The 27500-nt window shown below is 43.0% G+C and overlaps 2 protein-coding genes across 4 annotated transcripts in view; both read left to right on the forward strand.

The window, feature by feature from the left end:
- Positions 1–16826, forward strand: part of iqgap1 (IQ motif containing GTPase activating protein 1) — a 44187-nt gene extending 27361 nt beyond the window's left edge. Inside the window, exons 16-37 of the mRNA XM_062548672.1 lie at positions 2066–2156; positions 3528–3695; positions 4100–4242; positions 4732–4902; positions 5140–5223; positions 5690–5761; positions 6178–6247; positions 7085–7449; positions 7878–8041; positions 8363–8587; positions 8787–8927; positions 9246–9330; positions 10339–10571; positions 10823–10955; positions 11111–11213; positions 11812–11947; positions 12251–12338; positions 13423–13632; positions 14673–14839; positions 15295–15417; positions 15621–15729; positions 15876–16826. Coding sequence (XP_062404656.1) covers positions 2066–2156; positions 3528–3695; positions 4100–4242; positions 4732–4902; positions 5140–5223; positions 5690–5761; positions 6178–6247; positions 7085–7449; positions 7878–8041; positions 8363–8587; positions 8787–8927; positions 9246–9330; positions 10339–10571; positions 10823–10955; positions 11111–11213; positions 11812–11947; positions 12251–12338; positions 13423–13632; positions 14673–14839; positions 15295–15417; positions 15621–15729; positions 15876–15989 — 3195 coding nt within the window. The 3' untranslated portion in view covers positions 15990–16826. The remainder of the gene's footprint in view (positions 1–2065; positions 2157–3527; positions 3696–4099; positions 4243–4731; positions 4903–5139; positions 5224–5689; positions 5762–6177; positions 6248–7084; positions 7450–7877; positions 8042–8362; positions 8588–8786; positions 8928–9245; positions 9331–10338; positions 10572–10822; positions 10956–11110; positions 11214–11811; positions 11948–12250; positions 12339–13422; positions 13633–14672; positions 14840–15294; positions 15418–15620; positions 15730–15875) is intronic.
- A 2609-nt stretch (positions 16827–19435) lies between these two features.
- The window catches only part of crtc3 (CREB regulated transcription coactivator 3), a 45214-nt gene continuing 37149 nt past the window's right edge, over positions 19436–27500 (forward strand). For all 3 annotated transcript variants that reach the window (XM_062548478.1, XM_062548480.1, XM_062548481.1), the window contains exon 1: positions 19436–21025. In XM_062548478.1, coding sequence (XP_062404462.1) covers positions 20894–21025 — 132 coding nt within the window. In that variant the 5' untranslated portion in view covers positions 19436–20893. The remainder of the gene's footprint in view (positions 21026–27500) is intronic.

Here is a 27500-nt window from a genome sequence, read left to right on the forward strand (position 1 = left end):
AGACAGCAAAGCCATTTCCTCTGTGATCATTTGCACAGGAATAGGAAATAACCATGACCGTGATTCCCTCGCTGCCTTAAAAGGGCAAAGAACGAGATCCCAAACAGTGAGCCAGCTACTGTGACTCGCTTGTTTTTGAGGCACTAATTTCCAGGAGTTATGTGTGTTGACAAGGGACCTGTGTGTGTGTGTGTGTGTGTGTGTGTGTGTGTGTTTGTCCATGTGTTTGGGGGAGGGAAATTCTTCAGTGTTGGTGAGGCAATTAAGAGAGACAGGAAGTGGGTTTAGAAGAGAGGAGTGCCTACATCCCTCCTTAGAGGCCTCCATTAACTAAAGGTCATGTTAGGTCTGTGTGTGTGTGTGTGTGTGTGTGTGTGTGTGTTTGTGTGTATGTTGTATATTAATGTTATAGAATGACTGTCACTAGACAGACCAACCAGTCATGGCTAGTCGCCTGTCGCAAGCTCAGGCAAATGAGAAGTAGAAGAGTTGAAGATTAATATTGTTTAATGACTCTAGTGTTCTTTGCTAACTTACTTCCTCACTGTCTCAGTAGCTGAGCTCTATATATCTCTGTGACTTAACAAGGCACATATATAGAATGAGAATCCTAGAAGACTTTTTACAGAACTCGACTACTCTTTTTCACTTTCTTTTTAACTGTAACTTTAAAACCACTCAAAATGTGCTGAGCTTGCAATGCGCACAGCCTTTTCCGCCTCATCTGTGTTAGTCTCTCTGTCCTTTTTAGTCTCTCTGTCTCTCTCTTCTCTCCCTCCCTTCCTCTCAGTGTCTCTCTGAATCATTTAGTCCTGCTGTTTTCTTGAGTGTACTGGTGTTGTGAGCTTTAAAGAGTCTCAGAGTCCCACTGCTGGCAGAGCCAGGCTTTCCACTTCTCCATTAAAGTTCAGGAGAAACGCTGTCATCTTGTTCAACTTCTCCTCTGTGCTGTACATTTATCTCCCTTTTACCTCCAGCTCTACCACTACTCTCTCCCTCCCCCCCCCCCCCCCTCTCTCTCTACATCGTATATATATTGTTTCTCTCAGCCAGAGACTATTTTACGTGTGTGTGTGTGTGTGTGTGTGTGTGTGTGTGTGTGTGTGTGATATATATATTTCTTTTCTGTGCACATTTTCTCCATTCTTTCTACTAGTCATCTCTGTTGTATTCCTCTTCCTGGACAGTGTGTGTGTGATATATATATATATATATCTTTCTGTGCACATTTTCTCCATTCTTTCTACCATAACACTACTAGTCCTCTCTGTTGTATTCCTCTTCCTCGACAGTCCTCCTCTTTTTCTCTCCATCTCTCTTTTTCCATCTCCCCATACTTCTCTGCACCTCTGTGAAGGAAGGGGGAGGTATGGTGTAGACTCTGTCCTCTCGGCCAATCAGCAGCCAGAGATGAACACTCCGGAAAGGGGCTCGGCGTGTTGAGCCGTGCCTCAAGGCTCCCCCTGCGGGCTGCTATGCGCTACTACTCCCTAATTCGCCACCCACAGTCTGTGGTATCTCTGGTGCATCAGATAAACACCTGGCCCCTTATTTAGGTTTCTCATTAATGCGTGCAAGAGTAAAGCCCATGATTACAGGCACAAACAGTTTGTTGTTTGGCTTCTCTGTTGGTAACTTTAGGGGCTATATATCCTGGCTTCCACATTGTTTGGGGGGTTGGTGCTCGCCTGCTTCTTCATGTTGTGTTGTGTAATGTTATCAGCTTCAGACTGGATTGAGTGACTGTTGTTGAAGTCTGTGGTTGAGAACTGCATGCCTGCTGCTAGTCTAGATTGTGAATAAACTGAGTGTTAGCTTTAGAAAAGACACTAACCCCATCTAGTGTTCAGATGGTTTCACAACATCATAGTGAACATAACTTCATAGTGTGGTGGAAATAGACAGACTTATTCAATGAATCTTATATTACGCTTTTCATTGTGTAACTATTAATTCAACCATCATTCCTGTCCAGTTCTCCTGTTGATACTTCTATTGTTCCTTGTAAAGTTCTTTTGTTGCCCTAACATTTGATTAACCTTATCATGTATGTGTGTGTGTGCAGGAGACGCAGGATCCCTCGGCGGTGCTTTGGCTGGATGAGATTCAGGATGCCATCCAAAGAGCCAATCAGGAGACTCAGGAGGCCCTGCAGTGTAAGTGTGACTAGACCCGCCCCCCTAATAAGCATCCCATCAAAGTCCCTTTGGGTCAGGTCAGGTGCCTCTGCCCACTAACCGGCCCTTCATGCTGACATCTCCATACGGGCACACTGGTCGCACCAGTGTGCATCGCTCAAGCAGTGTCCGGTCATTAATCCCCTTAGCCCTTGTGTTTGAATGATGTGCTAAATGGAGATGAACTTCCTGAGCAGAGAGCCATTTGCATTAGAGAGCGCAGGGCTGGCTCTAGAGGCACTGAGTGCCTTTGAAGGTGGATGGCATAGAGATGCTAAAGCATTCAGGCTTTTGTTCCGTGCTGTCGTTATCTCTCTGACTCACCTGCCTCCCTCTGCGAAATCTTCTTCTTTTTTTTTATTTTTTATTATTATTTCACAGGAGCTAGAATGTGCAATATTCCATTCGCTCTCTAATTGTCTTTCATCTTTTTTTAGACATAGAGGTCATGTTTGTATTGTGGAAATGGGTGCTCTTGTAGGACCTTTACACTTCAAATTAAAAAAATGAGTTGCTCTTCCTGTTTTTACAAAATTGAAACTGTCTCCAAGCCATATTCCCCTTTTTTCTTGAGTAATATTTTTATACATGTCATTGTTATTACTATGGAAACCCTAAGATGCCATCCGTTAACATTTATCTTTTCCTGATCTTGACCTTACTTATGTATTTCTCAAAATAACAAAATTCTATTTTCCTGAGAACCTAATTCATTCAGTATCTTGGGGGGGATACATTTTTTTTTTAAAAAAGCTAGTAAGCTCTTTTGGTGTTGTCGGGGAATATGCTAATCAGCCTGGCAAGGGCGTTGGAAGACTTGGTCACTGATGTGTGGTATAATGAAACAAATTATAAAATAGATACAAAGCGTACAAACCGTAAGTCTCTTAATATTATTGGATAATAGAGAAACAGTTATACACTACTGCCTATATTTCCACAAATGCATGTGTGCTAGCGGTTTCACAACTATTTTCACTATTTGAGTTACAGTTTCATTACAGTTGTCAACTAGTCATTATTACAGGTGCTGATGCTAACACTAGGCTACTGGTAGTTCTTGCTGTTGGCAGTAGATGTTTCATCGTTAGATCATTATCCATAGCAGATGTGTTCTCACTGCACTTAAATGCAGCTTTACACAGATACATATACACATATGAATGTCTAGCCTGTTTAGCCTTTAGCCATTTTGTCCATGGCCAGTTGACTACTGTCAACTACAACTACAATGTTAATTTTAATGGTCAATTAGTCCCTAATATATGCATGAATGTATGAATCACAACATGTATGCATTTGCATAAAAGTATTACTTAAAGTACCTCCTCCCCTTCCTCTGTACTGTAGTCTCCAAGGCCATCCAGGGCATTAATGAGGCGGTGGACAGCGGCGACTCGGCCCAGACGCTGGCCGCGCTCAGGACTCCAGCGGCTGGACTCTACGGGGTGACGGCGGAGTGCGCGCCCACCTACCAGACGGACTTATCCAAGATCAAAGAGGGCAAGAAGACGGAGGGTAAGAAGGCAAAGCGGAGGGTGGCACGCTCCTCCATAGGGGCATTTAAAAACATCAGATACATAGAAGATAGAGATACTGTGTGTAGTGCTGATGTGGCATTGTGATCGTAGCACTTCCTAAAACCTGTTACCTTTTGTGTAACGCATGTGTCGTAAGGCTTTATTTCCTGAGGCTGTTTATTTCCGTTTGCAATGGGTTGTCAAGGAAGTTGTCTGGGAAGAGAATAAACACATTTTCACAGACACAAGTTTCATAATTGAAATCCCCTCAGAAGCTTCCTGTACTCTGTTCTTGTCACATTGAAAATGATGTTTAACCTTCAAATGATGCAGAATATCCATTGTGTGTGTGTGTGTGTGTGTGTGTGTGTGTGTAATTCTCTGATCTCTTTTGTCCCTCAGGTGATAATGGCAGTGAGTGGGTGCAGCACTGGGTGAAGGGAGGGCATAATTACTACTACAACCTGAAGACCGGGGAGGGCAGCTGGCAGCAGCCCCAGGACTTTCTCCAGAACAACACCCTGCTCAACAAGGAGGACATCCAGGTGCGCACTCACTCACAACAGCGCTCGCTCTGCAGCGTCTCAGTCAATCAGAGTTGGCCTGCTAGTTAACGACCACCTCAGCCTGGTCATTTACTGTAGTGTGTTAGTTTAGATAGCCCGTTTGCAGTCTAGTGTGCCATTTAGGCTAGTTTTTGTGTTGGCCTAGAGAAGCAACTCTGAATCGAAATGCGGTTACCGGTAGTTAGTTAATTAGCTTCTTGTAATGTTTTGTGTAAGACTGGAGAGGCATAATTGAGAAAACATAAATGGCTCTGGCGAGCCACGTTGCTAATGCACCAAATGCATCATGCAAATGGCTCCTAATGGAGAGAGAGAGAGAGGCTGAGTGGAGCCTTGCTGAGTAACCGACGTGCCCCTGGGACCTGCTAGATGTGGGTGTTTGTTGCTCATGAAAAAGAGGGCTTTAATCGTTGCCTCTCTCTCGCTCTCTTTCTCTTGCTCTGTCTCTCTCTCTCTCTCTCGTGGCAGGGTGTGGTGTCGGGGGTGACGGCAGCGTATAACCGGGAGCAGCTCTGGCGTGCCAACGAGAGCCTCATCGCCAAGCTTCAAGCCCGTTGCCGTGGTTACCTGGTCAGGCGGGCCATGAAGAATCGTCTTGCCTACCTGACGGATCAGGATCAGTCTACCAAGTGTATCCAGGTGACTTGATTTAACCCTTTCTCTCTCTTTCCCATGGTAACCATGTGTATATACACACACCTGCACAAAACCAAAAGATTCATTCATATTTTTCTTTTCTTTTTTTCTCATATTCGCAGTTAGTCTTTTAGCTTGCTATTTTGTTGACTTCCAATAATGCCATCACAAATAAGCGGAAGTCTGTCCCTGCAGTGTATAGTTCATAGTTCAAAGTGTTAATTCCTTTTCCCACTCTAGGCCCACTGGAGAGGCTACAAGCAGAGGCAGAAGTACAAAAACAGAGTGAAGTATCTCAAGGACAACAGTGAACAAGCAGTCAAGGTAAGACTGCTGTGTGTGTGTGTGTATGTGTGTGTGTGTGCGCGCGTGTGTGTTTATGGTGTAGACTAGAGAATGAGAGAGAGATAGAAATCTTCAGATGAGACTAATAATCACATATCTGAGTCTTCCAAGAAACCCATACACTGACAAAAAGTAAGACCTTTTAAAAGACCCCTTTCCTCTGAGCTGTGTCATTCTTTTAAACTCGATCCTGGATTAACTTTGCCATCTTAACACCAGTGCATTGCAAGGAAACAGAATACTAGATTTTAGCCATTAACACGGTCATTAAATGCCAGATTTTGCTACCAAATGCCATGGCCGTCCACTGCGGTCTCACCACGGAGCGATCTGATAACATTCTGGCCTGAGCGCAGAGCAAAGACTAGTCCAGAGAGACAACTGCATACACTTCTTAAGCCTTTGTCCTGGTGCCTTAATGCACAACCGCTAATCCTCTTTGCAGATTCAAGCGATGGTGAGGATGCACCAAGCTCGCAAGAAGTACAAAGACCGACTGAAGTACTTCGAGGACCACGTGAGTGCCCGACCGTGTTCCGTTCCCCTTTGAATTCCGTCCCACAGATCTCCACTCAGCAGCACTGCTGTTCCATATCAGATGCCACGAGTGGTCTGTGCTTTTTCAAGCTGAGAAAAAAAACCTGCTGTCTGCTGTGTTGCCTATGGTATACAAGGGCCACAACCTAAGCTCTTTAGGTTGTTTGTCTCATAACAAACATTATACACGGACTCCCTAATGCCTAGGCCTTTTATGGCCACACAACAGGGATAGAGTTCGCCTCTGTGCACTGCTGTATCTTCTTTATGTTAAAGAATGCGCGCGGCGCTCTCCTGGGCTCAGAGGCACATGTGTTTGAACTGCCTGGCCGGCTGCATTGTCTGGCCTGAACGGTGTTGATGCTCGTGCTCACAGCTGCTTGCTTTGCTCCCCAGATGGATGAAATAGTGAAAATCCAGGCCTTCATCCGGGCCAATAAAGCCAGAGACGATTACAAGACACTCAGTGAGTACTGCGGCCATTTCTCAGCCCACTCATACCTCCAGCTGGACCAGTTCATTCCATAATCATTATTATTTAAGTCAACTTTGGAGCTGGATTATACTGGCAATTGTATTATGAGTTATTACAATTACAAATGTGCAAGTCTTGGAAATGTTGAAAACTATTTTGTTTGGATGAAATCTCTGGAAATCCCCATGAAGTCAAGTTTGAAACTGTGTCAAAAATAATTAGACAGCCCATAGCTATTTGCTTCTTTTACATGTTCATGACCATCCATTTCACTCCATTATTTCTCCCATTTGTGATTTAACATTCAAAGGCTATTATCCACAGTACATTGAACATAATCCATGTACTTTCTGTGTAAAGCAATTAGACTTTGAAAATAAAATATGGAATATGTCTGGAATCGTTCAATCCCGGATGATCAAGAAATCGATCAATCGGTTGGAACATGTGTAAACCGTCTAGTTCATGAATCAATCAAGTGTTGTAATTTTACGCTTGCGTTTATGTAATAATCTTACATAGTTTACATCAATGTTGTATACCGTAATTTCCCCGACTATTAGCCGCAGCTTCTACATTGATTTTGCTAAATTTCTTCAGCTATGAGGTTAATACAGGGGGGCCAGTTAATTTGGTGTTAATATGGTTTTGTTTCTTTTAACTTGCCTAAAACACTGTCCTGCGGCTTATACACAATGCGGCTTATACACAGGAAATTACTGTACTACTAATATTGGTGTTTTGAAGTTTTGAAGAATTTTGAAGTAAGTTGACATATGCGGGAAATTACTGTAAATATTATGTCCATCTCACCCTCCCTCTCCACAGTCAACGCTGACGAGCCCCCGATGGCCGTGGTGCGCAAGTTCGTGCACCTGCTGGACCACAGCGACCAGGACTTCCAGGAGGAGTTGGAGCTGATGCGTCTGCGCGAGGAGGTGGTCACCAACATCCGCTCCAACCAGCAGCTGGAGAACGACCTCAACCTGATGGACATCAAGATCGGCCTGCTGGTCAAGAACAAGATCACGCTGCAGGAGGTGGTGTCCCACAGCAAGAAGCTGACCAAGAAGAACAAGGGCGCGCTGTCCAACATGATGATGATGAACAAGCACAAGGGCGGCCTCAAGGCCCTCAGCAAGGAGAAGAGGGTGAAGCTGGAGGCCTACCAGTACCTCTTCTACCTGCTGCAGGTGAGCGCAGCCTCAGCCTCAGCCGCAGCCTCTGCACCACATGCGTGCCAGTGGAAGATCTCTGTTAATGCTGAGCATTGCAGAAGGATCATGTGATTTAGTGGGAGTCTCAGTAATGTACTGCTGTAGCAGAGATCATGATCTATGTTGTAAAAACATCACATTAGCTAAATGATACATTTATTGTTTAGTTTATTCACAATACCACTTCAAACAAAATATTACAGTAGGGTTATAAATTTAAAATGGGTAAAGTGAATGGGTCCCCCAAAGAAGCTAGGGAAGCTTATAGGCGGGGGCCCAAGCTTATTTTCTTGTCTTTTATACCCGTGTGTTTAGAGTCCATCTGAACTTTAAGTCTCCCATGAAACAACGCCATAATTAAGCTGTCATGATTATAACAATCGGTGATCCCTCTCTTTTGCCAGACAAACCCAACCTACCTGGCCAAGCTGATCTTCCAGATGCCCCAGAACAAGTCCACCAAGTTCATGGACTCTGTGATCTTCACCCTGTACAACTACGCCTCCAACCAGCGCGAGGAGTACCTGCTCCTCAAGCTCTTCAAGACGGCTCTGCAGGAGGAGATTAAGTAAGGAGGCCGGCCTGCCATATCGGTCATATCACCTCCCTGATGTTGAGGGAGTGTGGCAGGGTTCTTGAGTATAGATTTAGTCCTTAGATATATAACACAACAGGCTTTCTTATCATAAATTGAATGGAGGAAACTTGTCATGCTTGCTATCTTAACACCAGTGCAGAAATGGACATGAACTAGTTATATATTAACCATTAACATCATATTAAGTAACTTTACTGAATGCCATGAGAGGGTTATATGGCGCTCAGTATCTTGATTTTTAATGAAGCAGAAGAAGGGGACTCTGTGTTAAGCAGCTCTTTGTGAACACAGGTCAAAGGTGGACCAGCTTCAGGAGATTGTGACCGGAAACCCAACAGTCATCAAGATGGTGGTGAGCTTCAACAGAGGGGCTCGGGGCCAGAACGCCCTCAGGCAGATCCTCGCTCCCGTCGTCAAGGAGATCATGGACGACAAGTCACTAAACATCAAGACGGACCCCGTGGACATTTACAAGAGCTGGGTCAACCAAATGGAATCGCAAACCGGAGAGGCCAGGTGTGTGTTTGTGTGTTGTGTGTGGTGTGTATGTCAGTGTGTTTGTTTAAAATATCCCACATAATTTTCACATATTTCCATGCTTTCCGTTTGATGTTTGTTTACATGGTAATTGTGTAAGTGCTATAACGTGTGCTAGTGACAGTCATTCAAATGTTCTCGTAACGGCATCCCATAATTTTGCTCGTTTCCTGGACAGCAAGCTGCCGTACGACGTGACGCCAGAGCAGGCCATGAGCCACGAGGAGGTTCGCACGCGCCTGGAGGCCTCCATCAAAAACATGAGGGCCGTCACCGACAAGTTCCTGTCCGCCATCGTAGTCTCCATCGACAAAATCCCGTGAGTGTGTGTTCCCGCACGCACAAGAATCTGTCTGTGTGTGTGTGTGACCGTGGGGCTGTCTCGATGATGGCTATCTAGAATGGAAACTCTCATAGGGCTCATTGCTCACATCATCATCATTGTGTAATGTATGGAAATGACCTGCGGCGTGTTAGAGTTTGCATATTCAAACCAGTTGGGGGTTTTATGGGAGGCTCTGCTGCTATTGATATAAGTGTGTCTGTAATTTGATGTGTGTGTGTGTGTGTGTGAGCAAGTGAGTATGTGTATATTGGGAACTAAAAATAAATGCCCTTTGTTTCCTGTCCTCTGTAGGTATGGGATGCGCTTTATTGCAAAGGTTTTGAAGGACACGCTCAGTGAAAAGTTCCCTGATGCCAGTGAAGATGAACTAGTAAAGGTTTGTGGACTCTTCATGTTAATGAACGGTTCAAGTTGACGTTCATGTGCTTAAGGTTCAGTACTCCACAAAAACAAACCAGCATATGAAAGTCAGAACAACTCTGAACTCTTAAGAGTGTGTGAGTGTGTGTCAGATGGAGTCTGCTCTTCACAGCTGAAGCACTTTCTCTCTTCCTCTTTCCTCTGTTGCTATGGTGTCAGAAAATCTCCACTTTTAAAACTGAATGAGGTTGCTACTTCTAGAACTACAGCTTTTTTCCTCCTGTCTGTCTCTCTCTTTCTCTCTCCCTCCCTCTTTCTGTGTCCTTGACTGCTGTTTTCTCCTCCTTTGTTCCTTCTTCGCCCCTCCTATTGCAGTTTTCTCCTCCTTTGCCTTCACTGTTGTGTGGAGATATTTGCTCTGCTGTGGCCAATCAGAGAAGGTGAGCTCTCTCTCTCTCTCTCTCTCTCTCTCTCTCTCTCTTTCTTTCTTCCTTTCGTACTCCCTCTCACACTTTCTCTTCATTTTTATCTCTTTGTTTATCTTCTTGTTCTTTCTGTCTGTGTATTAGTCCCTGCAGACATAGGCATTGATGAGGTGATAAAATGTTCACGTCTACTTTTAAACCAGAGCTGTAAAATGACTCACTTCCACTGTTAACAACGTTGGTTTTCAAGTGCCAGCCACCATGTGTTTACTTCATGCATGTAACATGATACTAGCAGGTGCACAGTCTCTGGTGTGTCTAAAATTAGGTGCAATATCTTTCAATTAACATCTTGATTTGTGCCAACATGCTCAGCAGTGTGTGTGTGTGTGTGTGTGTGTGTGTGTGTGTGTGTGTGTGTGTGTGTGTGTGTGTGTGTTATCCTTGAATCTTGAATGCTACATTAATAAGTGTGTAAGCCTAGTAGATCTGTCACCATGTCATTGACTTTTCCCACAGTGTTTGGATCTTGTATCATTTGCTTGTCTTCTGGGTCCAAATAAAAGTAATCAAATGTGTGTGTGTGTGTGTGTGTGCAGATTGTGGGCAACCTGCTCTACTACCGTTACATGAATCCAGCTATCGTGGCCCCTGATGCATTTGACATCATCGAGATGTCTGCGGGTAGTCAGCTCACTACTGACCAGAGGCGGAACCTGGGTTCCATAGCCAAGATGCTCCAGCATGCTGCCTCCAACAAGATGTTCCTGGGAGACAACGCCCACCTAAATCCCATCAATGAGTACCTCACCAGCTCCTACCAAAAGTTCAGGTAGGTAGAACCACACAGCCACTGCAATGTCCATGACTACTAAAGTAGCTGGAATCTGCCATATAAAACCAATTTCTCTTGATTGTGTATGCTTTTGTTCCTACTATAAATATCTTTGCCATTGTTTTCAGCATATATTTTTTTTAAAAGTAAAGTATTCGTGCAGTTAGTTGTCTCGATGAAACTGTCAAGATGTCACACTGATAAGGAAACGGACATCCTCTGTCCTCTGTCTATTTCCACCCATGTAGGCGTTTCTTCCAGGCAGCGTGTGATGTGCCCTCGCTTGAAGATAGGTTTAACATTGATCAGTACTCCGACTTGGTCACCCTCACCAAACCAGTCATTTACATCTCCCTCGGTGAGATCATCAACACACACACGGTGAGTCAGCACCTTCTGATTTAAGATTTTTACTTCAGTGCTCTCTGTGTATGGGGTGCAGAAATATGGCTGTTCTAGGTCTTGCATGGTATGAAGTACAGTTACGCTTTGCTGAAAGAAAAGTTTTGACTTGTCTTGGTTCTGTTTTCTTTCAGCTCCTGTTAGACCATCAAGATGCCATCGCTCCTGAGCACAATGATCCGATCCATGAGCTACTGGAGGACTTGGGCGAGGTGCCCACCATCGAGACGTTGATAGGTGAGAATCAAATGGGGTCAGATGTGGATGGACTTTGAACTGGACCTTTTATCAACAAGAGTAAAATCTGAGTTTACTGGTTGCTCTTCAAAGAACAATAGGGCTCGGGCACACGACTTGCATTCTAGGAATATTGCCGACATGTTGGTAGCGCACCGAACGCAATATCCATTCATTCAGATGCAGAAGACAAGAAGCAGAAATATAGTATTAGCGATTCTTTTCCTCTTGCAATCTTGGGTTGCGCTGTTACACCCCACTACACAGCAACATACTAAGGAGTGAGGCTGCCAATATGGCTGTGCCCGCAAAGTTTTCACGACATGATCCCGAGCCCTATAGGTCCTGGGATATATCTGGCTAAAATGACAATGTTTTAATAGTGACCAATGACCAGTTTTTAGGGCTTATATTTCATACAGGCAGGAAGGGGTAGGAGGCCAGTGGCTTTAAGCACCTTATGACAAAGATTTCATCCCTGTGTAGAACTATGTACACATTTGGACATAGATTACAGAAGTCCCTCTCAGCTCCTAATTAGATGGTCTTGCCATGATCAGACGTCCTCAAACTCTTTCACCTCCTCCGTCCACCACAGGAGAAAACCCCCTCCCTCCTGATGACCCTGCCAGGGAGCAGATGGGGAAGACGGAGGTGTCACTCACACTCACCAATAAGTTTGACGTCCCAGCTGAGGCCAATGCTGAGATGGACGCCAGGACCCTCTTACTGAAGTAAGCAGTGTTCGCTTATGGGTCTTACTGTCTCACTGATGCCTCTGATAACTGTGATAAGCACATTGAACAGAGCAGTGGTGGAATTAGTGTGTGTGTGTGTGTGTGTGTGTGTGTGTGTGTGTGTGTGTGTGTGTGTGTGTGTGTGTGTGTGTGTGTGTGTGTGTGTGTGTGTGTGTGTGTGTGTGTGTGTGTGTGTGTGTGTGTGTGTGTGTGTGTGTGTGTGTGTGTGTGTGTGTGTGTGTGTGTGTGTGTGTTGTTAATATATCTGACTGATTGTTTATCTCTTTGACTTTGTTCCAGCACCAAGCGGTTGATAGTGGACGTAATTCGTTTCCAACCTGGAGATACACTCACCGAGATCCTGGAGTCTTCACCCTCTCCTGAGCAGGTAAACATGAGCTTCAAACACACATCGACTAGAAAGGGTAAAGGCCTCTCTGGTATTTGGAGTCCTAGTATGTCTACATTTGCAACGACTGCTGCTGAGGGAAACCAGCTGGCCAAGAGTGCAGGTGGAGCCAAAAAACCCATTTGGGGTTTTCTACCAGATATTTTTTTTCTGACAAAAGATACAGTGTTAAAAGAGGATAATCGTTTATTAATTCCGCAATGGATAGATATAAGCAGTCACAGCAGTGGTGAGAATGGTGCAATAGTAAGAAGTCATCAATTAATATGAATGTACTAGTACTGAAGGCAAACTCGTCTTGGTCTCTGAGCGAGTTATCGAACAGTCTTAAACACCAACTTTGCGCTGCCACAAATCTTAAATTCAACCTCACAAGCGACCGTTCCTCCAGAGAGTTTGATGCTCTCTTCAACGATACTCATGAAGGCAGCTAACAGATCCATGTGAAGCATCACTGGACCAGCATTCACCATATAACTATGAACTGGATGGGCAAAGTATATTTCCGTTCTGTTTGCATCTGCTTCTGAACGAGCTGTAAGCGCACAGATCCGTCTCTGTAAATCATGCTGGACTGCTTGCAACAGTGTTGCGTGACTCACATAATTGAGTGCAGCTCTTTGACAGACGTCGAGGCCAAATTCACTCAGGGATCGCACAAAGGAGTCATTGTTTCTCCCAATGATAGGCTGATACACGGCAGAGAGACAGCGACTTTGTCATCTCTCTGTGTAAATCCAGCCTCAACATGTATCAAAGGATGCACTGCCTCTGTCAAAACCCCAAAGGATGATAGATTTCCACCCTTGAACAAAAATCTGTTCTATCTGACAAATGTGGTAGCTCTCCAGAATCCAACAACAGGATTAATTCCAGAGTGGAATGAGAATTTCCTTTACGCTCATCCAAAGACAGATGTTTAGGTCTGGTAATGCCTTCCTAAGAAATGAAAAATGGCTTCTAGGCAAGCCCATAATGTGGTATAAATTCGTAAATGAGTGTTCTCAACCCCTCTCTGTCTTTTTTGTCTTTTCTTGCCTCGTTGTCTCTTTTCCATTCACAGGAAGTGGAATACCAGCGGGCCATGCAGAGGAGGGCCATCCGGGATGCCAAGACCCCGGAGAAGATGAAGCAGGCCAAGCCAGTGGTGGACGACAGCCTCACCCTGCAGGGCAAGAAGGACAAGATCAGGAGCAACCTGCAGCGACTGGGTGAGCTGGGCAAAGTGCATCCGGAGAACCGCTACCAGGACCTCATCAACGACATTGCCAAGGTAACTAGACAGCATATGATGCAGAAGATTCTGACTGTGAAGCAAAATGGTGTCATCTCTTTTTCTATCAAATCAAATCAGACTTTATGTACAGTAAGGTGTCAGCAGAGCAAAAGCAAAGATAAATGTAATCATATCAAATATATCCTTAACATTTGCTCCCACTTTGGGAACATTGTAACATTGTATCTATTCTAAGCATGTGATCACGCTTCCTTATGGTGGAAATTTGGTGTAACAAGGTAATGATTACTGCAAACATTTGTATATGTTCCTCGGTTTTACTCATTCAGTTTGATTCAAGTTCTGGTACCGTTGCATTTGAACTCTTAAGTGAAATAAACCAAGCCTATTATATAAATAACACTCGTTGAGCTAAAAATATTTCAAACAACAGTCTGCTTGTGTACTGTGCCCTGACAACATTTGAATGGAGCTCCTCCTTGGTTTGAGAGGATACTGTAGTCTCAAGTGTTTGCCTAGATCAGATTACCAGCCACAAAAGAGCATGTGGCAGCTCAGCGTCTGAGAGCCGGGACTCGAGCAGCAGATCTCAGTGATGGGAACACTGAGGACCCTGCCACTCAAGGAGGGAAAGGGAACAACCCGAGGGGAACGTTTTTTGTTCACATGAGCGAAATGGATCGGATTGATCGCAGGCCAAGGCTTAAGGCGAGGCGCAGAGCCTTCGCTGAGTGAGACGGAGCAAGGGAGAGTAGTAACACTCTCCACATTCTGTTCTGTAGTCTCCAAGCGTGTCCAAACAGAGACCACAGAGCTGGCATATCCATACACACACACACACACAGAGAGAGAGAAACATACACACCGAGGGGATATTTGCCAAACTCTGACCTCAGTTTCCCAAGTCTGCTCGAGGCTACCCCATTTCCAATACCGGTAATCCAATTCTTCAGACCAAATGACGCACGCACCATTTGATTAAGGTCCCTGGCATGTCCTATATTCTCACATTGTCTGGATGTTTGTACACACTTCTAAAGCCATGTCTGTCTGTGTTGTGATGATGTCTTTCGTAGGATATCAGAAACCAGAGGAGGTATCGGCAGCGGAGGAAGGCGGAGCTGGTGAAACTGCAGCAGACCAACTCTGCCCTCAGCTCTAAGACCAACTTCTTCAATGAGCAAATTGACTACTACAACCGATACATCAAGACGTGCATGGACAACCTTGCCACCAAAGGAAAGTAAGTAATGTTCACGTATCCACAGTTTGGGCTATGGCCGTCACAACAAGGATGTCAGGTGTGAGTGTTAAGCATACAGCACACTCATCTTAAGCCTACCTTACACTGACAAGATTTGGGAAAGATTCTTGAAAGATTGTAGTCTTTTAACTAATGCCCCTCATTCAAGCTTTACTCAAAAGACTACAATCTTTCAAGAATCTTTCCCAAATCTTGGGTAAATCTAAGGTAGGCTTTAAATGACCCACAGAGAAGGTCTTACACAATATTTTAAAGAGTTACATCTTGAAAAAGTGTGTTTGAAAATGTGCTCTCAAGGCAAGATTTAAGCATCAATCGATGGCCTACTTAACTCTCTCTGAAAGTTGTGCAGTGAGAAAAACAGTGGCCTGCTCTACTGTACCTTCGGTGTCATGCACACACTCAAAAGGAACACTTCTCTCCTCTGCTCACAGGCCTCACAAGAAGCCCGGAGATGCCAAGGCCAAGAAGAGCAAGCAGGTCTCCCAGAAATACACTGCAGCCCGGCTACACGAGAAGGGCGTCTTGATCGAGATCGATGACCTGCAGACAAATCAGTGAGTTTGCTGGTTATATTTACTACTATGCACTTGTATGCTTATTTGGCAGACACTTTTGTCCAAAGCGACTGTACTAGTTAAAAGATATTTCAAGTAAAGTTGAAAAGAATATATTAAGCATAATAGTAATAATAACAACAATATCAATAACCATATCAAATAATTGAATTCACTACCTCTTTTCCTCCCCCACCTCTCAGATACAAAAACGTTATCTTTGAGATCTCCCCATCTGAGGCTGTGGGTGTGTTTGACGTGAAGGCCAAATTCATGGGTGTCCATCTGGAGACAGTCATGCTAGAATACCAGGTAACTCCACCAAGACCACATAACTGCATGCAGGGTTTTGAGTTATTTATACACTCAATCATGCTGTGCAGTTATACTTTCATGTCATTAAAGTCGGTTGTGATGCTGTCATGCTTAAAAACTATGTGTGTCTGTGTCTGTCTCAGGACCTGCTGCAACTACAGTATGAAGGTGTTGCTGTGATGAAGTTGTTTGACAAAGCCACCATCAATGTCAACCTACTCATTTTCCTGCTCAACAAGAAGTTCTATGGCAAATAGAGACTGAAAGACACTTTAAGAATTGAATTACATACTAAATACTCCTCCTCCATGTAAGGATGCAACCAAAAACTCCTTGGTCTACAGACAGCCCTTTATCATTTTTCATTTGCTGCACTACTACAAAATGTTGCCTTAAGTTCACATGTGCCTTATTCACTGTGGAGAATTCCTTGGAGCTCACAGCCATGGCTGCGTATAGTATGGTAGAAGTTTGTATTGTATATCATTGGTTATTATTATATTGCAGCTGTGTTGAATGTAGTCCAAAGGTCAAGATATATTTTTATTAGTTTGCTCAAAATTTGCTGCAGACTTGCATGAGCTTATACTTATGCCGTGTAAAGAGAGAATTTCATTTTCTAGACCGCATATTTTGTTTAATAATATTTGTCCCATTGAAAATATCAATGCTCTTCAATGACAATTGCCCTTAATGCTAAAAATATTAAGAGATATATAAAGATGTTTGCAAATTTATGAGATGAGCGAGGATGGTCCAAAATAGGTGATTCACAGGGAAACTGTCTGTTTGATGGCAACAATGGCTGTTTGAGCCAGTGCCAAGGAAACCTTTACCATGCTCCACTCCTGACATTCCACTTTGGATACAAGCCTCATAGGAAAAAGTAGATTTTTCAGCTCTCTTTTATGCTGTATGCATTTTATTTACGTCCTGCTATTTCTGTTTTTGTCCAGTTGTGATTTTTTGTTTGTTTAATTTTTAAAGGGGAATCAATTACTTAATAGTAATTTTAAGTTGAACACAATTGAAGTTGTACTATGTCAGTGTCAACAGCGCAACTTTTTCAAAAATTAAAAAAAAAGTTTTGTAAAGATATATTGTGGATTATTAAACTTTATAAAAATATGAATGTGTTTTTGAAGACTTTGAGAGGACTTTCTTCAGCATATGTTTGGACTGATGCCTGGAAAACAACAACAGAAAAGAGATCAGCATCTCCCCCTGCAATTAGTTGTATTACAGGAAAAAATGTGCAATTGGTAGAAGAATTCCTACAGCAGCTGTTTGACAGCCTGGCCTAATTAATACAGGGATATACACAGGATACAGCAGTAATGCATATTATTCCATATTTATTTCTACAGTCCCCACTTACCACAACTTATCTAATACTTTTGAAATGAGGTAAATGTATGAACTTGGATGTCTGCTGGTCTTTTGAGTCCAGATGTCAAATATGTTTTCCAATATACTGTGAAATAGGCCGAGCACATGTTCTACATGTTTTCCATTGTCTGACCACCACTGTAAAGTCCATTGGCTTCACAAAAATGATAAACACAGATTAATTGCACTTAATCTGTGAAGTGCTCATTGTTGGTAGGATGGATTTGAATATGTTTCTCTACCTTGTGGTAATATGTAATATTTCTCCCATAGCTTTTAATGTTTGGGCTGCACCGCCCAAAGTTGGATGCTAAATCTACAGCCTCATTTTGGAATTAGGCTATTTGTTAAAGGTGAACTATTCAGGGTTATATCCAAGCATATAGCCTACTGTAAATGACAGAAATGTGCTACATTCGACATTTTGCCAGAATTCCTGTCAAACGTTTTGGATAGATATCACATTAACAAACTGTAACTGTTGACTCTGCACATGTAATACATTTGTGAAGTATCTACCTTTGCCAATACCTCAACATCATGCACTAGAACAGCGATAAGCATGACTGGAGTTCATATAACATTCATTTTACGCGTAGCATACTTAAATTAATTTTTAAAAATCATTAAATAAATGAAGGAATTATAAAATGATACACACTTTGTTTAAAAAGCTCTCTATTCCTTTAAGTGATATTTCATTTTCGGTTGCAAAAGTGGTAGGGATCAAATTGCTACCCCTCCCCTAACAGTTTCAATAGCCAATCTCTCAGTGGCGCAACAACCCAAATCTTTGTCAACTCAGCATTATTTTCATTTGTGAATTACAGTCTTCCAAGCATGCACAGAATGACAACAGTTACCGAGAAATCAGTAGGCCTACAGACATCCCAACCTGCAAAAAGTCTTTTCAGGGAGGTACTGAAACTGGTAGAGATTACGTTACAACGTCCCCGCTCCTGAAGCATGTCAGACCACTTGGAAGGCATCAACGTGGAGAGCGGAAAAGGCTTATACTTATGAAATCTTTGAGCAAATGTGAATAAAAGACACAAAATAAGGTTAGTGTCACAGTTATCTGTGTGTATGTTGGATTTATAGGCGACCATTACATTTATATTTTTACTGTTTCCAGTTTACTAACAGGAGTGTCATAAACACTTAAAAAAGTCAGTCATTTACATGTTATAATGTCAACTAAAGTCAACATTTCATACCTTTATTCGATCACTTTATTGTTGTTGGGATAATTGTCTGTTATACCAGATAGGGTTAAAGCCTGCCTTTCTCAAATCATGTGATTTTGAAATCATACCAAACTTCTGGATTGTCTTTGGTCTGATATGAAAATGTAATACACTGTAATACACTGGCTACCGTTGGCCGCCCGCATCAAATTCAAGACTAACGCTTGCCTACAAAGTACTCTCCAGCTCTGCTCCCACCTATTTGAATGCCCTCATACAGGCATACGCTACCACACGACCGCTGCGCTCCTCAGCCGAGCGACGTCTAGCTCTTCCACCAGCATGCTCAGGCCAATCCAAACTTTACTCATCTGTTGTCCCTCATTGGTGGAATGCACCTGTTCCTACTAGAGTAGGGACATCCCTTGCCATCTTCAAAACATTTCTGAAAACCCAGCTCTTCAGAGAACATCTCCTCTCATAGCACTACTACAGACAATTGCACTCATTGATGCACTTATTACACTCATTGATGCACTTTCTGTGGTTTTCAATTTGTTGTTAGAAGTGCTCTTAAAAGCTTAAATGTTTTTACCATGTTGTAGGCCTAAGTCGTTTTGTTTAATAAGCGTCAGCCAAATGTAATGTAATGTAATACACCACAAAACATTGTCTCAATATTGAGCCAGAGCCACTATGATCATGATTTTCTGTAAACAAACAAATATATATAATATATAAACAACAATATTGTTGTTTATATATTATATATATTTGTTTGTTTACAGAAAATCATGATCATATACATAAATACATACATACATACATACATACATATAAATACAAATATATATAAACGTTACAATGAAAGCAATTAATTGTAGGGATTGTTTCCAGACTGTTGTGACAGAAATTCATCTGAACCAATCTATGGTAGAAAAACAATCAGACACTTCATTTTATCTGAACACATGAGATATGTCTTGTCAAATTAATAATCATGTCTGTCCCTTTAAGAGCTCCGCTGTGCCCTCTTGTGGAGAGCCGTCCAGAAGTTGTTTCGCAGTTTTAAGGAAGGTACTGTTTTCGTGCTATTTGCGCTTTGAGTAAGGGATCTTACTCAAACGTAGTGGAGGAGTCAGAACTTCAAAAAGTGATAACGCCGTCGACTTCTGGAGTGATGAACATGCTATAGAGGACACTGAAAAGGAGTACATGGCATTGGAAGAAGGAATATCACGGAATAATAATAGAGAGATTATTTGATCACAGACATATTCGATCTGGTTGCAGGTTATGAAATTGCATGTTGCACCGTGAAAGTGGCGTTATACTGTAATGTTGGAGAAAGACACAGGCTGGTTACAGGATAAAGCTGTTTAGGGTTTTGTTTTGCTTTTGCGTAACGTTCTCTGCACAACCACTTGTTGAAATACCGAAATCAACAGAGGCGAGGATTTTTACGTTTTTCGTGGATTAAATGAAAACTTCAGAGTTTGGAGAGTTCATATTTCTCAGGAGCCAATTCACAGTTCTGAGTGCGTGAGCGGTTGTTTGGGGGAACTCTAACGTTATTTTTTTGATAAACTTAACATTGCTTATGTTGGCTAGGGAATAAGCTTGCCAACGTTTCAGCACAGACGCTTTTACGAGCTAACGTGAACTTGGTGTCGCAACATTACTACAATTATAGCACTTCGTTTATAGTGGTGCATTTTGCATATAAAAAATACAAACGATCGTGAATGTTGTTTTTTTAGGTTTTCCTGACTGTGGCGCAACAAAATCTGTCAATGACAGGTTAGCTCGCTGAACAGTTAGCGAGCTAGCTAGCAAAAGCTGGTACAACTTTAGCCAGTTAGCAAGTCCTTTGCTAAGATTAGTATTACCGAACCTTAGGGTACGCTACCGTTAGCTGTTTGAATCTGTCAAATCAACTTGTCAGTTATCAAACAACTACAATGACTGCTTCAGATTTTGGTGTAGTAAATGTGTAGCCACTATATCCTTAGTTTTATGTTATCAATTTATTCATAGTGAGTTGAGTTTACTTGGGTCATATGGCAAAACGATGCACACAATAAACTAGCTATAGCTGGCTACTCAACCATGCTAACGCAAGCTTGTTAGCTTGAAAACTGCGCTGGCTTAACAAGTTGTCCAATTAGCCAAGTAGGTGGCATTTCCATTTGAATTGTCTTTGCTACTTTAGCACACGTTAACAAGTTACTTTGTGTCTCGGAGTTTAGTAGTCGGAACGGGACTTTTCCATTTAGCTACTTCTAGTACAAATTGTGTCGGAGCTGCCTTGAGAGTTATCCCTTTATATTTCTTCTCGGGTTTTAGTTTTAGTTTGTTTTTCTAGCGTAACTGGCTGGTGGACTAGCGAGTTAGCTAGCTAACGAATGTTTTTATAAGCTTGACAGCAAGTAAACCAGCGTCCAACGATTTTGTCTCTTTCAACACTTTGGAGAAATCTCTTCACGAATCCCGACAATGGACTGTTGGTCAGACTTGTGACTTTTGCTCCAACTCTAAACTCCTACCTTTGTCAAGTAAAGTTGTTTAACTCTGCGGCCCTCACAATGTCGGGATCCCCGAGCTCGAGTGGGTCAAACCCGAGGAAATTCAGCGAAAAGATTGCCCTGCACAATCAGAAACAAGCGGAGGAGACACGGGCCTTTGAGCAGCTTATGACGGACCTCACTGTTTCAAGGGTAAGGCAACTTGTAACCCTAAAGTTAAGCAAAGTGTAACAAAATCTCAAATGAGTATGACACAAATTGTTAATTTGTAACGTGAAGATAAATTATAATTTGACATGCATTTAGCTGACAGTTTGCAAGTAATTTAGTAACTCTAGACTTTCGACCGGATGAGATTCTCTAGCAGCTATTGCAGTTAGTTGGGTGAGCTATTATGATGTGGGTGGGTGGTCGGAGTGAGGGAATTCTAAGGTACTGACTTGTTCACTCACAAATCCTCAAAGCTATCCAGGCTAACATTCTCTCCTCTGTGTTGCTGTTCGGTGTGCAGTTATGCATTTGAATGGCAAATTACTTTGTGTTTGGCTTTACTGTGCTGCTTTTAACCTTGTTGGAAAATATTGAAATAACCACTGAAATAATATTAGCAAGTTGCTTTCGGAATTGCAAACGACAGAAAACCTGTTTTCAGCAGGCTGCTAGCTAGTATTTTAGTAAACAACACAGGCGTACTTGTATGAGTGGGTATTGGTTTGTGTGGAGATGGGGAAATTGTTGGTTGTTGAAAATACAAAATGTAACTAGAACTGCTCAACCTTTCAGCCATTTTTCTTTTGATCTGTGTGTGAGTGTTAAAAAAGGCATATTTTTCTTTTCTCAATGAAATATGAAGAAAAATTCCGGCCACAGGCTGGGTAATGTGATTTTTGACAGTTTAAATGTCATACTTTTTCATATGTGACCCCCCTCCCCCCTCCCAATCAAATGAAAGGTTTGATTGCATTTCTGAAAATAATGAACTTAATGTCATATGGCCATTCCTTGTGCAGTGGTCTTTGTCAGTTCCTCACCATTTCGTCTCACTTGAGTAATATTCTCGGCTGTTTGGAGCACATGTTGAGGGAATGAATGAATGGTGTCTTTGTGTTTTAGGATCATAGTGACTTCCACTTTCAGTAACAGTACCATTGATTTTTGTGGCAGGAAAAATGCAGCCTATGTGGAATGAACTGTAGGATGCGCAAGCCCACTCTGCCATATGCCACAAGTCAACTTTGCACTACTGACTTTGTGGTTATCAGCAAGACATGCATATTTGTTTTAAGTAAATACTATCTGTCAAAATTGTTTTTCTCCTTTCTTTTGAGTGGACTGGACTCTTTAGTTTAGCTTTAGCTTCCCTGCCTCCCTAGATCACTGACTACTGCTGTTTATCTTGAGTGCTGCATCCGCGTTTTGTGTGTATAGGGCTGTTCTTCACCATTTGTGGTTTAAATTGCAAGTCTCAAGGACACTGCACCAGAAAGGGATGTTGGATTGTAACTGGTTTTTTTTTCTATTTTTATTCATTGCTGTTGGAGAAACTCTTTTTCCCCCCCTTTTTTATTCGATTACTTTATAGAATGATCTGTATGCTTTCTTAATTTTGATCAGGGATTTGTTTTTCCAGCGCATGTGCATTCATACAAATTTACACGCACCAAAATGCATGCACCAACACACAGACTAAAATAACATATTTGGCCTTGTTTTCACTCCTTGCTTAAGCTCTCTCTCTCTCTCTCTCTCTCTCTCTCTCTGTATTTGCGTGGCAGAGGGCCCCATTAAAGCAAGCTTTCACATTGAGGTTTGCCACAGGGGCCCCTATCTGCCTTACTTTTTCAACCACCACCACACAAAGCCCTCCTTCACCTGGGCTGGGGGCAGGAAACATCCGGGCACTCTGCTACCTCAACATGGCCTGCTACAGAGCAAGATGCCTGGGCCCCGCGCACACACACACACACACACAGACAGGTGCACAGGCAACCTTACCTACCCTGTGATCCTCACCCCTAGGCTCTCCTGTGCTCTATGGAGAGGGGCTTGGGCAAGTATGCGTCCTCTATCTGCAGTCAGACATGGGGAACGCCAGCATGCAAAAATGACGGCAGGTGTAAAAATGCAGCAGCGAGTAAAGGTTCTCAATGGAAACGTTTCCGTTGGAATGTAAATTTGCCTTTGTGAGGGAGAGACAGTGAGGGAGAGACCGAGAGAGAGAGAACTGGAAAGAGGTGTGGTTTTGTTGGTGAGGATAGAAGAGAAGAAGAGAGGTAAGGAGGAGCAATGATGACTAACATTAACCCATAATTATGTGGCTCAGTATATTATCCTTGCATGTGTTTTATTGTTTGCATGCATTATCCTGCAAAAGTGAGACATTTGGCGAACTGTTCTTTTTTCTTTCAGAGCTGTAATTGCTTGGGGCTTATTGTCAGGTTTGGAAGGTGTGCCTCTCTCATCATTGCCACACTGTGTGTGACACATATTTTAGGGATGGGGTGTTATTGAAAATCTCCCTCCTTCAGCCTCCACGTCCTAGCTGAACAAATGGAAGTGATTTTGCTTCGGTTAATTGGCAATAGATGCATAAACCCATTGTAGAGCTTACGACATGTTAAGACGATGCATTTGAATTAGGCCTAAATATTTATTTTAAGATGATAGAAGTAGATTATATATTATTTGTTGTTGATGGTGAGCGAATTGTTATTTCTGTCCACTATCATTATTTGTCCCAAAAAACACACTGTGACATAAAATGGCCCATAGCTTATCCTGTTGGACAATTAGTGTTCCGGTAATGACTTTGAGAATAGAGTGCTGCTCATGATGGAAACCGTTTAATATCACTAGTCCTCCCTATTTCTGCCACGTTGTTAATCCACTGTTGCCATGGAAGGATTAATGCTATCAACAGCGTGATACTCCCTCTCCACTCGCAAAGCATATTGTGTAACATTATGTTGCTTTTGTTATGAAAACTGGGACCTGAAACGGATCTGTTTTACAAGGGACAGTTGGCCTGAAGACCAATGCTGTTTTTAATAATTGGCTTTATTTGCTGATATTGCACACACTGAGCACACCACACGGCTTCATGTGCAGTGTCTGTGTGTGATCTGTTAAGCATATGCTTGTGTTTTTAAATGTCATTCAGTTATGTGACTCAGCCGATGACGGCAGACTGCAGCCTGAAAAGCTTGCAAAAACTGACTTGAAAGAATATTTTGCACTGAATGGTTTTGGGCTTAGGTATGTGCTTATCTTTCCTAAAGCTAGGCTGAACATATCGCCTCAACTAAGCAGAAATTTGTGTTGTGCACAAATTAGTGATATCCGCTGTGACTGATATCATCATTGCTAGTGGCTGTATTCGGTCATGATAAGCCCAGGGGCCCAACATTAAGTCACATTGTCATTCGCAAGCATTTCCTAGGTTTTCAGGTTTGAGCTAGGCTGCCTCCAAAGTGCATTTGTAGAACCAGATGTGTCAGTGTCAAGTACAATATGTGTCAAACATGCTGTTTCATTTGAACTGCTGTGTTTGTGATGATATCCTATGTAGTTTGTATTCAGCGGGATCTGTAGACCCATGACACTATAAGCAAGGGAGCCTTCAACAGTTTAGTGTAGCGTCATTCTTTGGGGGCCTCTGATTATGTAACCATGTCTGGGATGCAGGGATATGGTCAGTAGACTCTTTTGACGACATTCGTTGCGTGATGAGGCCTTCCTCCAAGGTCTGTGTATGTGTGAATGACCTACCCACAACATATGGAGCATGAAGTAGGAGACGCTCAGTTGTTAGGGTTTTGGCAGCCAGTAGCTTATTTCAGATGCTGAAAGTCAGGTTGGAGATATGGTTCATTGTCAGAAAGGAACAACAGCATGGATCAGGTAAATTAGTCAGGTTTCCATGTGTTGACCTTTGGGTGGGTATGTGCAAGTCACACGAACCCTGGGCAGCCGGTGTCCAGACAAAAGCTGCCTTGTTTGGGTTTGCCACTGTTTGCATGATGCAGTCATTTTGTTCGAGGTTTGTTTATTTGTTTCTGTTGGTGTCTCCACCCTAATTGTGGAGAGTAACATTACCTGACACTACCTTGTGCTCTTTCTAGTCTTTTTAGAGGCGCTTAAACTGGCCTCACTTGAGACACATTAACTGTATGGTAGTGAGAGGGTCTGTAGGCTTAGGCTATAGTGGCGTTGATTTGTTTACTGCCTCTGAAGACCCAGAGCTTGTCCCAGTCCCAGAAGAGTCCTCTTGAGACGGGGTTGAAGTAGTAGGGGGTATTTTTAAATATGAGACTTCCAGTCTCTGCATGAAGATTTGAACCCATTCACACACGGAAAGAGAGAGGAAAAATAGAGACAGACTTGCTGATGACGTTATATTCATTACCCACATCTACTGCACACACTTGCTGTCTTGTCGTCTCCCCCCTCTTGCGATCGTCAGATTGTGCAAGCTGTTGATGAGGCTACTATTTAGTAGCCGGATGTAAATGAAGACGAACATAGCGCTGTTGTGAGCTCATGTCTGGATGGGTAGGTTTATATGGAGCAGGCTTGTGTGTTTATGGGACATGTCAGCAATGATGGCTCATCCAGATGTCGGTTTGACATGATGAAAATGTAATAGTGCGTAGAGTCTGGGCGCTGTGGACTGCTTCTGATAACATCTCCCATCCCTGTGGCAACAAGCTAGTCCTCTGGGATGTTGGCATTTGCTAGAACGACTGGGGCTGATACCTGGGTGGCACCTTGAAGGAGGCGATTCCCCTTTTGGGAAATCCTGTGTCATGTTTAAAGTAACAAAAAGCAGAGATTTAGACAAAAAATAAGATTTGCGTAGTATGGTTTTGCTGCTTTGGTCACTGTGATACAAGCCAACACTAGGGTAAATGCATATATGTGACTTGTTGTTGTTGTTGTTGTTGTTGTTGTTGTTGTTGTGATTGTGTGCTTGACTGCACCTCTGTCAAAGTTGGCAGCACATCCAAAACCAAAAAAATATATATTTTGAAGCCAGCATGTTCCCATGAAGGAAAGTTGCGAAGGCCGGCAGGTTGTAAAGGTGCTGTTGACATTGGGTACACTTTGACCTCCCGGGGCCACTGCGGGAGGCTTTCATGATGGCTTGCATGTCAGTGACCTGGATTTGGAAAGTGGTGGGGGTTAGTTTCACATCACCTGGAAATAACATATTAGCTACTTGGTACAGAGCATTATCCTGAAACGAGCAAAGCGACCAGCCCACACCCAGGCTACGTTAGTGTACATTGCATGTAGTTTAGGCCTAAATCATTCAGGTGCCAATTCATTGAAGTTGATAAGGTAAGGTGAATGTAGACTCACTCACTGTGCCCTTGCCTGGCATACCACAAGATCTGCTGAAGCATGTTAGGTGAGCAGTTCTACAAATAACAATGGTTTCATTCTGTTTCGGAAATGACGCCGTATTTGTTTTTGTATGACTCAGTAGCACAGACTGATGAAGCTTTTCTACCGGAGCTCATAAAGAGTGAAAAGTTCAATACCGTGGCTGTCTGCCCTTACCGGTCTGCATCCGTTCTGGTCACTTGGACGCATCTGGTTCCCACAGCGCGATAGCACGGCAGAAAACAAGATGGTGTGGACTGGCACCAAAAAGCACTCGGCACAATTGCTCAGTGCGTACAGTACAGGCCGCGTTCTCGCTGTGCGCGCGCTGAGGTTGCTGCAGCCTTGTGAAGAATTCAGCAGCTCTGGGCCGCCCCTCGCTCCTCTCTCACTAGCCTAATTCATGTAAGAGCTGTGGATCTGTATCTTCAAAGGAGCAAGAGGGGCGCATAAACACTTGATCGCTCAGACAGAAGCCGGTAACAATAATAATCACTCTGAGCCCCCGGTATTGTTTCTGTGTTTAAAGCGGTCCTCCAGTGGAAATTCACTGGCTTCACAACGGCATCTTGAAAAGAAACCCACAGAAACTATGACCCGGTGTGGTTCATAGCACTCTGCCCCTTGTAATAATCCCAGCACACAGAAAAGAAGACACACAGACATGATACCATAATCTGGCTTTCATTTTTTTTTTTATTGTGGCAGTTTGAAGTGTTTGTTGAAGTGTACAGCACCCTGGGGAGGACTGTCGGGAAGCATTGTGTTCTGCCCAACAGGGACCCCGTCTCCTCCACAGACTGCCTCTGAAATAGCCTAGCTGATGGTCAGAGTTTGTCTGAAGCATCTTAGGTTGCCTTTCTTCCTGTCCCTCCATGGCTTGTCCTTTTGTCTTTCTCACTCTTTTTCTTTCTTTCTCTTTCTCTTTCTCTTTCTCTTTCTCTCCCCCTGTCATGCTGTGTCTGGCTTGCTCTTTCTCTCTCTCTTTCTCTTCTGTCTTTCTTTCTTTCTTTCTCTGTCTGTCTGTCTGTGTGTCTCTCTCTCTCTCTCTCTCTCTCTCTGTGTGTAACTGTCCTGTTAGAAAGATGTGGCCTGTTGAAACCCATTGATGGCAGGAATTGAGGTCAGTCTTTGAGATTCAAATTTTGTCCTTTGGCTGGTGTGAGGAAAGACTGCCTGCTCATTTGGGTATTCCTGATGAAGGGCGATAATTGAGACTGTTTACCTTAGTGCCCGGGAACAGGAGACGCCCTTGTTAGCCTGGTGCTGGCTAACCTAATCA

This window comes from Sardina pilchardus, chromosome 11 (assembly GCF_963854185.1).
Source record: "Sardina pilchardus chromosome 11, fSarPil1.1, whole genome shotgun sequence".
NCBI classification, from domain to species: domain Eukaryota; kingdom Metazoa; phylum Chordata; class Actinopteri; order Clupeiformes; family Clupeidae; genus Sardina; species Sardina pilchardus.